The sequence below is a fragment of the Amblyomma maculatum genome, chromosome 6, assembly GCF_055883805.1.
Source record: "Amblyomma maculatum isolate TAMU_Amacu chromosome 6, ASM5588380v1, whole genome shotgun sequence".
NCBI lineage: Eukaryota > Metazoa > Arthropoda > Arachnida > Ixodida > Ixodidae > Amblyomma > Amblyomma maculatum.
The window spans coordinates 81,834,913-81,851,002 of NC_139349.1; the positions used below are offsets into that span (position 1 = coordinate 81,834,913).

The window sequence follows — 16,090 nt, forward strand, 5'->3', positions numbered from 1 at the left end:
CAGCGCCACAACATGCGCTACACAACCATGCTATGCGATGGGGACAGTCGCACGTTCAGTGCTCTTAAAGATGCTGCAATCTATGGCTACATTGAAATAGTCAACGAGGACTGCATAAATCACGTGCACAAGCGTATGGGAGCAGCTTTGCGCAACCTCTTGCAGAGACACAAGGGTGCAGGGAAGCAAAGTCTTGGTGGCAGAGGAAGGCTGACAGCTGATCTAGTTGACAAGCTGGCAATATATTATGGCCGAGCGCTTCGATCAAATGTAGGTGATGTGGATGCCATGCAGCGAGCTGTGATGGCGACATATTACCACATCACATCTACTGATGACTGCCCCAAACACAGTTTGTGTCCTACCGGTGAGAAGTCATGGTGCCGCCACAACGCTGCAAAGGCAAAAGAGGAGCCTGCACCAAAGCACAATTACAGTCTGCCAAGAGATGTGGCTGATGCTCTTTTGCCTGTTTATAGTCGTTTATCAGAGAAGAGCCTGCTGCAGAGGTGCATTCGGGGGAAGACCCAGAACTCGAACGAAAGCTTCCACTCGGTCATCTGGACCTTGATCCACAAAGAGCGGCACTCATCACTGTTTGCTGTGGAAGCAGCCACAGCAGAAGCTGTGCTGCGCTTCAATGCCGGCTGCAAGCATACAGCAGCAGCAATTCTGCAAGAATGCAGTACAAATGTGACAGCAACTGGGTCCAGGAGAGCTGAAGAAAAGGACTTGCACCGTAGCGTACGTTCTGCAAAGAAGCGGGCAGCTTCGCTTGGCGTTGCTAAAACAGAAAAAAGAAAACACCGCGACAGCATGCACCCCGACTATGCTCCTGGTGCATTTTAATAGCATGAGGTCTTTGGGGTTGCCCTTCCTGATTAAATGCCGTGAGGCTTGAGTGCTTCCGACAATCCCCCAATTTTGGTAGTGTTGCATTTTTTAAAGATCAATATCTCTGGTCCTGTTCTTGCTATTGCTTTAAAAATTTTTTTTCTAGAAAGGGAATCCTGCGAGTCTCATGAAACCAAGGTAAATGCAGTGACGACAAAAGAAAATTTGCTGAGAAGGTTATGTTGTCTTCGGTACCCAAATGGAATTTTCCTTTCAAGCGTTTCCTATTGCGTAACTTTGGCTCAAATTGGCATAGGCCATTAATTTTCGCTTCAGATCACTTTCCACCTGTTTCTGATCTTGTTGACATATCAATCATTGACATAATTTACACCTACATGCTGTGAAGTGTTTTTCCTCGTTTTCTCAAAACTGCAATTTTGAGGGTGCTGCAATTTTGGAGGAGAGATATCTCTTAGTCTATTTGTGCTATAGCTCTCATTCTTGTCTTGTTAGAAAGAGAAAACCTTCGACAGTGCCGTAGGACAAAAATATGTACAGTTATTATGCGGCAACATTTACCGAATTAATTATCAATCTTAGGTGCCAACCTGGGCTTTTATTCATAAAAGTTTGACTTATTGTAACTTTGGTTCAAATTCTTCTACCACGTTAATTCATGACTAGCGGCACTCTATGATCCTTCTAGATCACTCTGGCAGGGCTATTCTCCTCATGCCATAAAGTGTTTAGTAATTAACTCACCTCCAAACGAAGAACATGAATTAGGGATTATTTTGAAAGCTATTTCATCTACAAGAAAACTAATCAGATATTTGAAATCAGCATGCAAAAGTACATTAATGGTGCAAGTTTCAGTCAGATCCACCCATAAATAAGGAAAAAAGTTTTAAGAGGGGTGTCCCCCCTTAAGTACAAAACAATTTCCGAAATGACACACGGGCCATGAAGGGTGCAGAACGTGAAGGTTCCATGTCAAATTAAGTAAACTTGAATTCTTTAACGTGCGCTAACGTTAGGAACTGACAGTAAGGAAAGGTCATAGGAGGGGGGCATCACACTACTTTTCAAGTATGATGGCTTGAGTGGCACGAATGAGCGTTTGGCTTTGCGGATAGTTCGCTATGCGACTAATGCCTTGCAAACATGCTGGTGAGCATGGGTCGCGCACTGGTCTCTTCAGTCGCGTTGAGAGCAGATCATATCCTCATGGTTCGCACAGCGTGTCTGCACAGCAAGACTTAACAAAATATTCTTCTCGGCTTGACGCTTTAATTCTTTGCTACTAAGTGGCGGCTCCCCCTATTCATCCCTTGTTAGTAGTCGGAAAAAGGTTTCATAGGGCGGCCATTTAGCCGCGAATTCAGAGTGCTGGCCTTGCGTGCTAGCGTAGTTAGAGCCGCCTAACATGTCACTTCAATTGGTGTGCGACAAGACGAAGGGAAGTACAGACGGTCATGAGACAGCAAGCGCCAAGAGAATAACTTTCTATATGCATCGCATTTCAGGTGAGATGTTATGTGAACGCGGCATATATAACTGCTGTAAACAGTTTGCCTGGTCCTGAAAACATTCATTTGCGAGCCTTTTAGAATGACTTTATATAAGGCAGAATAACCTGTGCTGCAACAAATGAAGCACTGTGGAACAAGCTTGCATCTTGCTGTGCGTGCACGCCTGGGGAGTGAAGAACACGGTCGTGGCTGCGCAGCATTCGCACGACGCTTTAGATGCTTTCGTAAACCCTCATCCCACTTAAGATTTTATTCTTAAATACTATCGTTCATTATTTTCCGCACAAAATCAATTAATGAGGCCTTTGCAGGGAGACACCACGAGCTATAGCACAGCTTTCTTCGCCTAGCAGCCGACGCATTCGTCGCGCTGGACCATTCCTGGCAACAGCTCAATGTTGCTCGCGCCGCGCGCTTATTGCGGTACTTTCAGCATTGTAGTGACTTTAAATGGTGGTTGCCACGAGAACCATCTGGTGGCACTAAATGAGAAATGCAGATGACACAGCATTCTATGTACCAATGGTTCCAAAACAATACTTTTTGTTGGCAGGGCTGTTTATCCTTTCAAGCACCTGCGCTCTAATTATTAATGCTGAATTCAGTCAGGGAATGCGACAAAATCTGCTTTCAGAACGCTACAGCAGAAAAGAGGAAATTTGTTCGAAATTCCCATGCGTGCGGCTGGCGTTGCTGCCCGCCAATAGCCGCCATCTTGGGCTTGATTTGAAGATGTTTTCTTTGTCCGTAATTTGCGCTATCTCAAAATGACTTCCCTCAAGCGGAGTAGCTGTATGCGGTGGTTTTCTGAAGTCTGTTTATGGTCTCCGATTGGCTCTCATGCGGTGCGCTTTTCACATGCGCTGTTCTGAGTCTCCCATTGGCTGGCGTGACCGGCACGGCATTTTTCTTTTTTTTTTTTTTCTTTCTGTTTTGTGTTCGCCGCCATAGCTGCCGCTTCATGCGTGTCTGCGTTTGCACTCGTGTTTCTTGACGCACCGCTTTGTGCTGAGTTTTTCCTTGTGATTGAGATGCCGGAAAACAGTGGATTGTAACTGTGCACGCGACGAGCCTCTGGAAGCCGTAACAAACGGGCGTGGAACAAAAACCAGAAAATGCTGGCCACAAACGTGCCGTCGGGACTTGCATTACAGTCGGTGCCATACTGGTTGGATGTGCAGGGAACATCAACCACGCTGCCCAATGATGACACCATGGGTTCAAATTACAGCACAAATTGCATCCTGGGTCATGGTACACATCTTGCTGATGCCGCCGCCACATACTACTCTACGGTGGAGCCGGCGCACTCTGTTGAGCATTCGGTGCAAAGTTCGTTATGTCGAAGTCAGCGACCCAACGCGAGTTTCACCTTAGCGTCAGCGCAGAATGCGATGCTGGTACCGAGTTCGTGATTGTGGACATGAAAGTGTTAAACAATTTCTTCGCGTTTTGAAGTGTGGAACCTGCGGCAAGATCGAGAAGATGTGAGCAGTCAACCGCTAGAACATCTTAGCAGACGTTTTCAGGGCCACAAAAATGTTTGTCATGGTGGGGCTCGGCCCTCCTTGGCTCCAGACCACTAGTTCCTTCAACAAAGTGTTTTCAGGGCTCAAAATACTGTCCTTGCAGCTGGGCACCCTACTCCTGTGCTCTCGTCGGCTAAAGAAAAATCAACCCATAACTTCATAAAAATACCTTTTATAATTTCATCATGTGCACATTTCCAACATTTTTTTTTAATGTTCCCTTGGATGGAATAAGACACTTTGTGTTTTATTTTACAGGGGGACTGATAGGGAACATTCAAATAAAATTCGTAGTAGAAATAGTAGAAAATTCCCAAAATTTTCTTCAGTCAGTGTCAAAACTTCAAATGCAATTTTCTCAACTTCATATTTTGTTGCCAACATGACTAGCCTTAAAGGCCCACTGTCCATTCTCCGGTCGAAAATATTTTCTTCCCCGGTGACTGTGAGACTTTGTCCCCAGAACGCAAGGCCGCAAAATGTTTTTGAAAAGAGTAACTAATAACGCTGTTACAGCCGCCCCAATCACCCGATTCTGTGGTGTTTCTCTCCTTCCGTTCCCTCGCAAATGTTTTTCACTCTCCTACCCGGTCTTCTAGCCTCCGCAAGACAAATTCCCCTTCTTCCTCCATGTTTGGCAGGAGGTAGGGCGTGGCACTCCGCCTGCGCGGGGAAAAAAATAAAGCAAAAACAAACGGGCGAGGGAGCGCGCGCCTCTGGATTCAATCGGACCGTGGTGAGGGAAAAGCTCGCAGCGAGCGGTAGACACCCATCCTTCACCCTCAGACAGCGAGACAGACCAATGGACGTCGTTTTCGGGAAATACATCATTGCTGCGGCTCGACGGGCCAGCGCAAGAACAGGGAGGCTGGCTTCCCGAAGGAGAGCATGAGAGAGCTTTGATTTGTATTTTCCTTGCTTTGCGACGCGCATGTGACTGTAGAATTTTGCACAGGCTATCTCCGGTACCTGATCGAAACACTGGGCTCCTTCACCTAAAACGTCCTTCCCTGGACAGTGGCCCTTTAAGGAACTTCATTATGTTCTTGTGGCACAATTCTGATCTTATACCGTTGAATTCAGGAAGAATTGAACTATGCAGCTATGCCATATTTATGTTCTTAGGTTGAACATATCAAATTTTGGTGACAGTTAATTATATATTAAGTATATACATTAAAATTATGGGGCATCGGCATAATTAGACATTTCTATATGATAATGCGCCTCAATGACAATATAAATAGCATAACTCCACGTGGCAGGTCTTTGGCTACAGGCACATTTTAATTGGAACCAAATAATATTGTCACCAACACACGTAGCAAGCAGCACAACCGAGCTGGCCCTTTTTAATCAAGCGAAAACTCGAGAGAGACGAGGATGACAGCCACGTGCCAAGGCATTCGGCCACTTGGTGGCGCATGAAGATGGTCAGCAGTGTGGCATTGCCCCCCTTCCAAGGGGCATCGACTCGATGCCGCAAGGGTAGGGGAATAGTCGAAAAGCGGGGCAAGTTATACGGGAAAGTCTCTGGCTCTGGTTTGGACCCTGAATTGGTTTACCGATTGTAATAGGGCTTCATTCTGGCAGCGTGAACTATTTCAGATTTCGGCTGCCGAGAGGAGCGTACAGTGCCTTGTGGTAGCACCTCGTAGTTCACCGCGCTGAGGCGGCGGAGCACCTCATAAGGTCCAAAGTATCGCCGCAGAAGCTTTTCAGAGCGCCCTCGCAACCGTATTGGGCTCCATACCCAGACTTGGTCGCCGGGCGTGTAAGTCACCTCTCGGTGTCGCAGGTTGTAGCGCTGGGCGTCGTGTACTTGTTGGTGCCGAATTCGCTGTCGGGCAAGCTGGCGTGCAGCTTCTGCGTCACGAATAAATTGGTCAGCCCCCACGACAGTGGAGGGAGCAGAATCTGGAAGAAGCATGGCATCCAGCATAATCAAGGGTTCGCGTCCATGAACCAAATGAAATGGAGTGAAGCGTGTTGTTTCCTGGAGTGCAGTGTTGTATGCGAACGTGATGTACGGCAGAATTCGGTCCCAGTTCCCATGATCATCGTCTACATACATAGAAATCATATCGGCAATTGTCTTGTTAAGCCGCTCAGTCAGTCCATTAGTTTGAGGATGATAGGCTGTTGTCTTGCTGTGGGTGGTGCCACTGAGTCGAAGTACCTCACTCGTGAGTGCCGACGTAAACGAGATTCCTCTGTCAGTTAAGACGACTGTTGGCGCACCATGACGGAGTACAATGCTGTGAATAAAGAAATGCGCAACTTCATCTGCGGTACCACGGGGAATGGCCTTGGCCTCACAGTAGCGGCTAAGGTAGTCAGTGGCAACCGCTATATACCTGTTACCCATGGAGGACTTCGGAAATGGGCCCAGTAAGTCCATGCCGACCTGTTGAAATGGGAATTTCGGGGGATCGATAGGCTGTAAGAGTTCAGCTGGTTTAATGGGTGGTGTTTTCCGCCGCTGGCACTCACGGCAGGTACGGACGTAGCGGTGCACAATGGCAGCTAGCCTGGGCCAGTAGTACTTTCGGCATATCCGTGCCAATGTGCGAGAAAACCCGAGATGGCCGGAAGAAAGGTCATCATGGCACGCACGAAGAACTTCGTCGTGTAGCGTTGTGGGTACTACAAGCAGATAAGCAGTTTCTGTTGGACCGTAGTTCTTCTTGTAGAGCACACCATCACGCAGGCAAAATGACGACAGTCCGTGCCTGAAGAGCTGGGGAGGAGATGACACGGTTCCTTCGAGGTATTCAATGAGGGCCAAAAGTTCAGAGTCAGCCCGCTGCTTTCGGGATAAGGTGGACGTCGCGATAACACCAAGGAAAACGGAATCGTCGTAGGAGCCGTCCGTATGGCAGGGAGTAGGGGCGCGGGACAGACAGTCAGCATCACTGTGTTTCTTGCCGGACTTGTGCACGATTGTAACGTCAAATTCTTGCAACCGAAGGCTCCATCGAGCAAGCTGACCCGATGGATCTTTCAGGTTTGCCAGTCAACAAAGAGAGTGATGGTCGCTCACGACACGAAACGGACGACCGTACAAATACGGACGAAATTTCATGACTGCCCACACAACAGCGAGGCACTCCTTTTCGGTAGTTGAATAATTAACTTCAGAACGGGACAAAGTGCGACTGGCGTAAGCAATGACACGTTCTGCACCATCCTGCCACTGAACAAGGACTGCACCGAGGCCAACGTTACTGGCATCCGTGTGCAGTTCCGTGTCGGCCTCTTCGTCGAAGTGGCCAAGTATTGGCGTACATTGGAGACGGGACTTGAGTTCCGTGAAAGCGTTTTCCTGGTCGGGGCCCCAAAAGAACGGCTCGGCGTCTTTTGTCAGGCGGGTCAGAGGCTCAGCGATCTTGGAGAAATTGTTAACAAAGCGACGATAGTACGCGCAGAGGCCGAGAAATCGACGCAAGCTTCGTTTATCCGCTGGCTTGGGGAATGAAGAGACAGCGGCCGTCTTCTCTGGGTCTGGGCTAACACCTCGAGCGCTGACAATGTGGCCGAGAAATTTCAGCTCCTTAAAAGCAAAGTGCCATTTTTCGGGTTTTAGAGAGAGACCGGCAGATCGGATGGCCTCGAAGACTGCGCGCAAACGTTTCAGGTGCTCGTCGAACGTGTCCGAGAAAATCACAACGTCGTCGAGATATACGAGGCATGACTGCCACTTCAGACCAGAGAGTACAGTGTCCATCATTCGCTGAAATGTGGCAGGGGCCGAACACAGGCCAAACGGGAGCACTTTAAATTCATACAAACCGTCTGGCATAATAAAAGCAGTCTTCTCACGGTCTCGCTCGTCAACCTCTATTTGCCAATATCCACTGCAGAGGTCAAGGGACGAAAAGTAAGTGGCATGGCGAAGGCGATCGAGGGAATCGTCTATGCGTGGCAGGGGGTACACATCCTTTTTCGTGACGTTGTTGAGGCGTCTGTAATCCACGCAAAACCTCAAGGTTCCATCCTTCTTTGCGACGAGGACAACAGGCGAAGACCAGGGGCTCGTCGACGGTTGGATAACGTCGTCCTGGAGCATTTCTGTTACTTGGCGGCGGATGGCATCACGTTCTTTTGAAGACACTCGGAAAGGACGCTGACATAGTGGACGTTGGTCATCGGCAACTATAATTCGGTGCTTCGTTAGTGGCGTCTGTCGGACCGTGGAGGTTGATGCAAAACAATCTCGGAACGAATTGACAAGATTCTCTATGCAGCGTTTCTCACTGGGCGAGAGGTGCGGGTTCACATCAGTCTGAATGGCTGTAGGCGTCGCATTGTCGGGGTCTGACGTGTTGGTTAAATCGTACTGGCCTGTACATTCTCCAAGTTCTTCAAAATAAGCGACCGCCGTGCTCGCCGTCAAATGTTGGGGTTCACATGCGAAGTTTGTCACTAGCACGTTGGCTTGGCCACGGACAAGTTCGACAAGGCCCCGAGCTACACAAACTTGTTGAGTTAGAAGCAGTGACATGTTAGCTTCAGCAATGCCACTCGTGCCGGTGCTATGATCACATTCGACTGTGACGAACTTGCTCGCACGCGGAGGGATCGTTATGTGGTCGTCACAGACGCGCAACATCGTTTTCCGGAAGTCCGTGTTGCTATCAACGGCTCGCTTGGTTGAAAACGATACCATGAGCTGCTCCCGAAGGTCTATAACCGCACCATACTCTTGAAGAAAATCCATGCCGAGAATAAGATCTTTGCAGCACTCTTGTAATACGGCAAATGTGCCAGAGAAAGTAAAACCGCAGATCTCTATGCGGCAAGTGCACATGCCAGTCGGCGTCATTACATGACCACCGGCGGTACGCATCATTGGCCCAGACCAAGGCGTCAGAACCTTACGGAGTGCCGTGGCTAGCTGGCTGCTCATGACGGAGAAATCGGCACCGGTATCCACAAATGCGGTCACATCACAACTGTCGGCGGTTACAAAATTTTCCCCGGAAACAATGTGTTCGCAGCACGTCGGTAAGTTCATCGGATCGGGTCATCGCCGCTCGGGCCGTCGCGTCAAATCGTCGGGTGGAGGCTGTTTAATCTGAAACGTAGCGGCGGCCCCACCCCCGGAGGTCGCCGTGTTTAGTTTTCCCGGTGAGGGGACGTGCCTCTGAATTGCCCAGAGGAAGAGTACCGACTGGGCGAAGCTAAACGCTTCGGAGATGTCGATCGTGACCGCCGTTGTGGTGACGTTGGCTGCATCTCGTTAGCAGCCAGGTACTCCTCAATCTCCTGTGGCCTTTCGCCATAGCGGGGTCGAGGCGCGTTTGGTGGAAATCCTCTCAAGCCTATCCTCCGGTATGGGCAATTGCGAAGAATGTGACCAGGTTCGCTGCAGTGATAACAGAGCGGCCGTCTGTTGGGCGTGCGCCACAAGTGCGCCTTGCTGATAGCGGGACGCTGGTATTGCTGTGGCTCGACGGGGCGCAGATCTTGTTGCTGCTCGACGGGGCGCATGTAGCGAGGCGGTGGTCCGACAACGGGACGGAATGGATTTGGCTCGGGAGCAGGTCGACGTAAGACATCACTATAAGTCATGATGCATGCCTCCGGTTGTGGTGCTGGTGGTGGTGGTGGCTGCACCACTCGCCGAATTTCATCACGGATGACGTCCACGGTAGAATAATTATTTGCAGAGGGAGCATTCAAGTGGAGGTTTTGCAGCTCTTCGCGGACAATGCTCCTCACAAGCTCCCGCAATGCCTCGTCGCTGGCTGCTGGCACGGACGCGCAGCAGGGTGCGGCCGCTACGCTTGCCTGGCGGCCGTATTGGGTACTCCGTTCCTGCAGGGAACGTTCCATGCTGGTAGCTTCTCTCGCGAAATCTGCGACAGTTCTTGGGGGGTCGCGAATGAGGCCAGCGAACAACTGCTCCTTCACCCCGTGCATAAGGTGCCGTACCTTCGTTGCCTCAGGCATGGTAGGGTCGGCCCGATTGAAAAGCCGCGTCATGTCCTCGACAAACATGGCCACACTCTCATTTGACTGTTGAGACCTTGAACAAATTGCAATCTCTGCATTTTCTTTGCGTGCACTCGAGCTGAATGTTGTAAGTAACTCACGGCGAAAGGCTGCCCAGTTGACAAAGGACGCCTCGTGGTTCTCGAACCACGTCTTGGCCGAGTCTTGCAACGCGAAGTACACATTCATTAGCTTCCGCTCGTCGTCCCATTGGTTAAATGCAGCCACACGGTCAAAACTGGCCAACCAGTCTTCCACATCCTCTAACCGGTCACCATGAAATGATGGCGGTGATCGCGGTGCGAGAAGGACGAACGGTGGGGCGTTGCTGGAAGGCTGGCTTGTCTGGCTGCTCGTCGTGGATGTGATGGTTCGTAGCGGGGTGGACAGCGGTTCAAACTCAGGTTGTAGGCCTCGCAGGCGTTGGCTGGCTTTATGGACAGGAGTCGCGTCCACGCGTTGATGAGCAGCGTCACTGACGTCTTCGGGGGCAACGTACATGGGATCTTACCCAGCACCTCCACCAAATGTCACCAACACGCGTAGCAAGCAGCACAACAACTGAGCTGGCCCTTTTTAATCAAGCGAAAACTCGAGAGAGACGAGGATGACACTTAGCCATGTGCCAAGACATTCGGCCACTTGGTGGCGCCAGAAGATGGTCAGCAGTGTGGCAATATTGATGGAAAGGGTCTTAACGACCCGTAAGATATGACCTAATTAGGCATCAGTTATGTTTTCAAAGTATGAAGATTAATAGTGAATAATAATAATAATAATAATAGTGATAATAATTGGTTCACGGGAAAGGAAAGGCACAGTATCTGCCAGCTTGTTTCTGTGGGCACCTGAATCGCCCAAGAGAAGAGAGGAAGGTGGGAGTGAAAGTGGAAAGAGATAAAGAGGAGCTGTAGTGGAGGGCTATGGATTTCGACCACCTGGGGAGCACACAGACGCCACTCTGTTTTGCCTCCATCGAAACGCAGCCGGCGGCGGTTGGGTTCGAACCCACATACTCTGACAGAGTAGTCTGGCATCTTACCACTGCACCATCGCGGCAGGGCAGATATAGTGAAATAAATTGCATTTTTTAAAACAGCAGGAAGAAATACATATGCATACCGAATTTCATTATGATATGTCTAATAATAAAAAAAAATTTGTTGTAAGACCAATGTCTCCCCTTAGCATTAAATTCTGCTGCTGCCAAGCCACGTTTGAATGAGGTAGCGAGAAGGCTGATGTACGTGCTGCAGCCGCCTGTAATTCTAAAATACAGAAAGTGAAAATTTTAAAGAATAGCAGAGAAGAATGGAATAATGAAGTAAACAACAAGTTACACTTAATAAAGCCAGTTACAGAATGGAAAACATGAAGTCATCAAGAAATCATTGAAGTAATTTTATGCTGCCTGTGTATCGGACACACGCACTTAACGCATATCTTCATTCTAGCAAGGGAAAAAACCCATATGCTAACACTGCGGTCAGCCGGTCACTACAAACCACATCGTGGTATCCGTTACAACACTCTGTAAACTTAAATAGCATTTCTTACAGTTCTATGATGAGTACACCCCATTACACCATAGCTTACTCCTAGGACCGCATTAAATAGTTAAAACCTGTTCTCTTGTTTCTTTCTTAGAAGACGCATATATCCTGTACCTAATGTAGTGTTTCAAAATAACTAAACTTCCTATCACTAAACAGGCGTATAAACGTTGCGTTTAGTGCACGATGGCCTGAGCTACCTGTGTGCCATAAAACCCAATACAACGAGAATCACCTGAAGGCTTGCTACCGTGGGAGAAGGAGGAGGAAGGTTATTGCACAGTGAGGAAGCTATGGCGAGTGGAGGAATTATATGCAGTCAAAGTTTAATTGCAGATATCTACCTCACTTTACAGCAAAAGCTGTTAACTGCCTCTTCCAGAGTTTCACTTCACTGTGGTGACAGTAGACAATATTCTGCAATTATACAGATGTGCATTTCACCGCCAAAATCCATGCCAATAAACCGGGTGTTTCAGCGAATACTTTCAGACATTTCTGAAAGTAGCGAGTTTATAAAGGGGAAAAAATTTGCAAGGAAAAACTATGCATTGGCGGACAAATTATGCTTCAAAGTGTATCTAATTATCCAGATAATTAACTGAAGCCCACTAATTAACTTGTTTAATTATTGTTTGGTTGGTTTGGTTTGTGGGGTTTAACGTCCCAAAGCAACTCAGGCTATGAGAGACGCCGTAGTAGAGGACTCCGGAAATTTCGACCACCTGGGGTTCTTTAACGTGCACTGACATCGCACAGCACACGGGCGCCTTGCTTTTCGCCTCCATCGAAAAACGGCCGCCGAGGCCGGGATTCGATCCCGCGTCCTTGGGAACAGTAGTCGAGCGCCGTAACCACTGCGCCACCCCGGCGGGGTAAGTTGTTTAATGGTTATTCTGGTGGGGGATGAAGTCGTTAAACAGGATGCCATGCCAGTTTTTGAAACAAAGAAAAACTTGCTTTTTAAAGGCCCGCTGAACACCCTTAGGAGATTACAAACCAACGTGTTCGCAACGCCACCTAGGTTACAATAGTGGTACTGTACACTATATTTTCTATAATGTCCACATTGTGGAGAGGTAGGTAACCTCTACCATATGGTGTGAGCATCCCAATCCAACCCCTTAGCTGTCTATATTTCAAACCCCTCAGAAGAGCAGTGGGAGGCTGTTCTGCTTAGTGATGATCGTGACTGTCAGCATTGGCTGGTGGGGAATGCGAACAGAGCAGCGATAACCAATGGACTGAATGCGACTGGGCGGCCCACCCACGTGTTCCCGCAAGACTTTGTACATAACTATGTTTTCATGCGATCAAAGTACAGTGGAGTCCACTTGTAACGATATTGAGAAAATCGAAAAATTAGATTGTTATAACCCATTATCATTATATCTGGACCTACAAAAATAAACAAAATAAAAACAATTTCCCATGCATGTAGGCTTTCTTACTTACCAGTGATGAGGGAATCGGGTAACGCAAATCTTCATAAGCAGCATTGAATATTTTACTACAAGATACAATCATAATCATACAATAACTTAAACATACTTAAACTCGGAAATTCGCGCTCGCTTGAGCAGCAGCTGAAGCTTGGCAGTCGCTGTGAGCATCGCTTGCGGTAGCATGTAACCTTGCGGCCATTCTTTTGCATGCAAAAAGCCAGACATCCCCAGCCTTGATGGTCGTTAATATCACAAAAGTGTGAATGCCCACATTTTCTTTTGTGAGGCTTCCAACCTTCAAACCCTGCTGGAAATCTCGTTGAACCTATTTTACCTCAAGAGCGCATTGCCGTTGTCTCGATCGGCACCATCTTCCACGAACGCACATTCAAATGATGGCATTCGGTGACAGCGGGGACAGGTAGCGATTGTGATGATGATAGCAATCAATTCCTAACTGCACACAATGCCCCCTCGCGGATGTCTCCACTCCGGTCTGTTTCCGGTGCAAAGTTTTCACATCCTTTTTTTTTAGTACTATTGTGCTTTTTATTAAGCATACAAATTTTCGTGGTAAGCGTCTTCCAGGCGGCCAGAAAGATATTGTATCATCCACTATGCCGCTGAGAATCGGATCGTTATATATGGTTTATTTTTACGTAAGTGCACTGGGAAAGCTATTAGATCACAATAATTTTATCGTTATAAGCGATGTCGTTATATCTGGTATCGTTATGTGGGTCCCACTAATGTAATATAAGGTGTAGCGTTTTTACTGACATTACTCATAGTCCTAGCCAGTCAAGTCATTCTGCAACATAGCGTGACTGAAAACTTTGAAAAGTAATGATGTAAAGTAACGCAGTGGCATTCTCACACATAAGCAGTCCTAAAGGAATGTAGATGTATATTTTTGCTCGCATTTTATCCTTTGCAATGATGTGTAATGCACCGCAATCCACAAATTACCATGTGATATTTTCATGTACATTGTATTTTGTTTCAGGATCCCTTTGGCGACGGGAGGGGCACATTCCAGTATGCTACACTGCTGACACGACTGCAAAGCTTGAACGAGCAGGTGAAGAAGAGAAACGAAGCTGCCACTGGGAAAGACAAGTGATTTTTCTCGTGCACTGCCAGATAAAAGTTAGCTACAGCTGAGCTTGGTGTTCCTTTTGGCTTTCTTACCACTTGTTGGAAGAGAGGGTGCCCCTTACTACTGCAGTGCTGAAAGAGTTTGCCTCGAATGTCGCTAACACGCTGCGACGCAATCGTCGGAAGCAACGTAATGTTGTACACCTCATTCATACATCATGATGTAGCACTGTGGTTAAAATATGGTCCAATTGAGTAATACTGTGAAACTTTGCTAGTTGAATATTTTCCGAACATGAAGAAAAAAAACACTTAGCAGAGAGAAAAATGAAGCTTTTGGCCTCTCGTGACTGCAGTGCTTCCCGCAGTCACTTCCTTGGGGGAAATATGACGCTACTGTACATTGTTTTCTGAAGGGGTGTGGACTGGCCATCCAGGGAAACGCTCTTGAAAGTGGAGACTTCTTCGCCTCGGACTTTGCCATTGTGTGCCAGGCTTTCTCACGAGGGGTGCTTTGTTGCACCAGAAAAAAAACAAACGACAGACCAAAAGTTACAGCCTGTGCTAAGTGGCTCAGTTGGTGGTAGCATCTTATTTGGCCCCGGGCCAATATGTCAGGACATGGGGAGTGTTGTGCTTGAGGCAGTATCAAGTTCCTGAACGACTTGTGCATTTTGCTCTAACACTTCTGCCAGTTTGATTTCTCAAGTTTTCTGAGAAGTTGTACTCTTGTACGAGGCAGTGTTTTTTGCAAATTCCTGTCAAACATCGTCATGCTGCAAGGGAAGCAGCGTTGTTTCTCAGTGGACCACTGCTGCACATAACTGCCTTTACTTGTCAGAAAACTCTCCTACTCATTCGCTGAAAAGGATTATGGACACAATTTGAGGTAAGACTACTCGATGAGCAGTGTAAAGCTGCGACAGTAAGATGGCAAAGAGGTGGAGAGTATTTGCGTTCTTCGATGCCCACATGTCAGTCTGGAAGAAACCAGTGATCTTTTGAGGTGCTCTGAAGATATCCAGCTTTCCTGGGGGCTTTGCTGCAGGCTAATTGGTGGAATTGTCCTTCCTGGGGGTACTCCCATGTTTTTGTCTCCCCCCCCCAACTGTGTCTAGTCCTCAGACGGTGTGTCATTGTTTACCTTCACACTGTTTATCAAGATGTTACAACTGCACATGTTAAACAGTTGCACTCACATGTTCCATGTCACCTCATTGTACCCTCCCAGGAGGAGGGATGTGCTTGTATAATCTCCACTTTACTGCACTCCGAAGCCTAAGAGGGTGTAATAAGAGTCGCACGTGTAAAGGCTGCCTAGATGGTGTACAGTGTGTTTTCGTGTTTAAGAACATCCATTGTTGTTGAGAATTGTGATGAAGTTGCACCATGCAGCACGTGCTGCTGAGCAATCGGGGGCAGACGCTATGTTGAGTGCTGTAGAAAGGCGTCGCAGAAAATTTCACTCAAGTGTGTGTGCAGTGGTTTTGTTCGGTGTATACTTATGCCTTGAATTGCTTGTACAGTTAATGAGAGATTCTGACTGTCAGACAGCTGACAGTATGCATAATAATAAAACAGCAATCAAAATTGGAAACCCTGTGGTGTGGTGTCATACTTCTCTGCTGATTGCCCACTTTCGCAGCAGCTGCTTTGTGTCTGGCAACAAATTGGTGCAATCGAGCAGAGTTTATTGTAATCAGTCTTGTTGTGATGTAACTTGTATGTACAAATGGCTCCTACGTGAACAGCAACGAACAGTGTGACCTCAGGACCACCCAACCTCGAGGAAGAAAGTGGTCTCTCCTCCCTCACCTTCATGATGACTGCTCATTTTTGCCGCAAGGTTAGATCTGGTTAATGCTGAGAAAAAGGGGCTTCTTGTCTGCAAATTTTCACGTTGCCGTTTAAGAACTCCATCAACCTACAGGGAGCAACAGACTGCTCCCTAGATGGTGTCGGTTCCTGCCAGAACCAGCTGTGCCATGGATGCATTTGAAATCTGACAAATTGAACTCTAAAAGGATTGCAAAACAGATCTGTATAGCAATGATCCGGTACATAAAACAGCAGTAAATAAGCTTGTGATAACCGAAAGA

General features: G+C 47.7%; 1 protein-coding gene across 2 annotated transcripts in view; it reads left to right on the forward strand.

Moving 5' to 3' along the window:
* Positions 1-15,588, forward strand: part of LOC146186107 (ubiquitin-conjugating enzyme E2 Z-like) — a 42,791-nt gene extending 27,203 nt beyond the window's left edge. For both annotated transcript variants that reach the window (XM_084607044.1, XM_084607045.1), the window contains exon 7: positions 13,900-15,588. In XM_084607044.1, the coding sequence (XP_084463170.1) occupies positions 13,900-14,016 (117 nt within the window). In that variant the 3' untranslated portion in view covers positions 14,017-15,588. The remainder of the gene's footprint in view (positions 1-13,899) is intronic.
* The last annotated feature ends 502 nt before the right edge of the window (positions 15,589-16,090 follow it).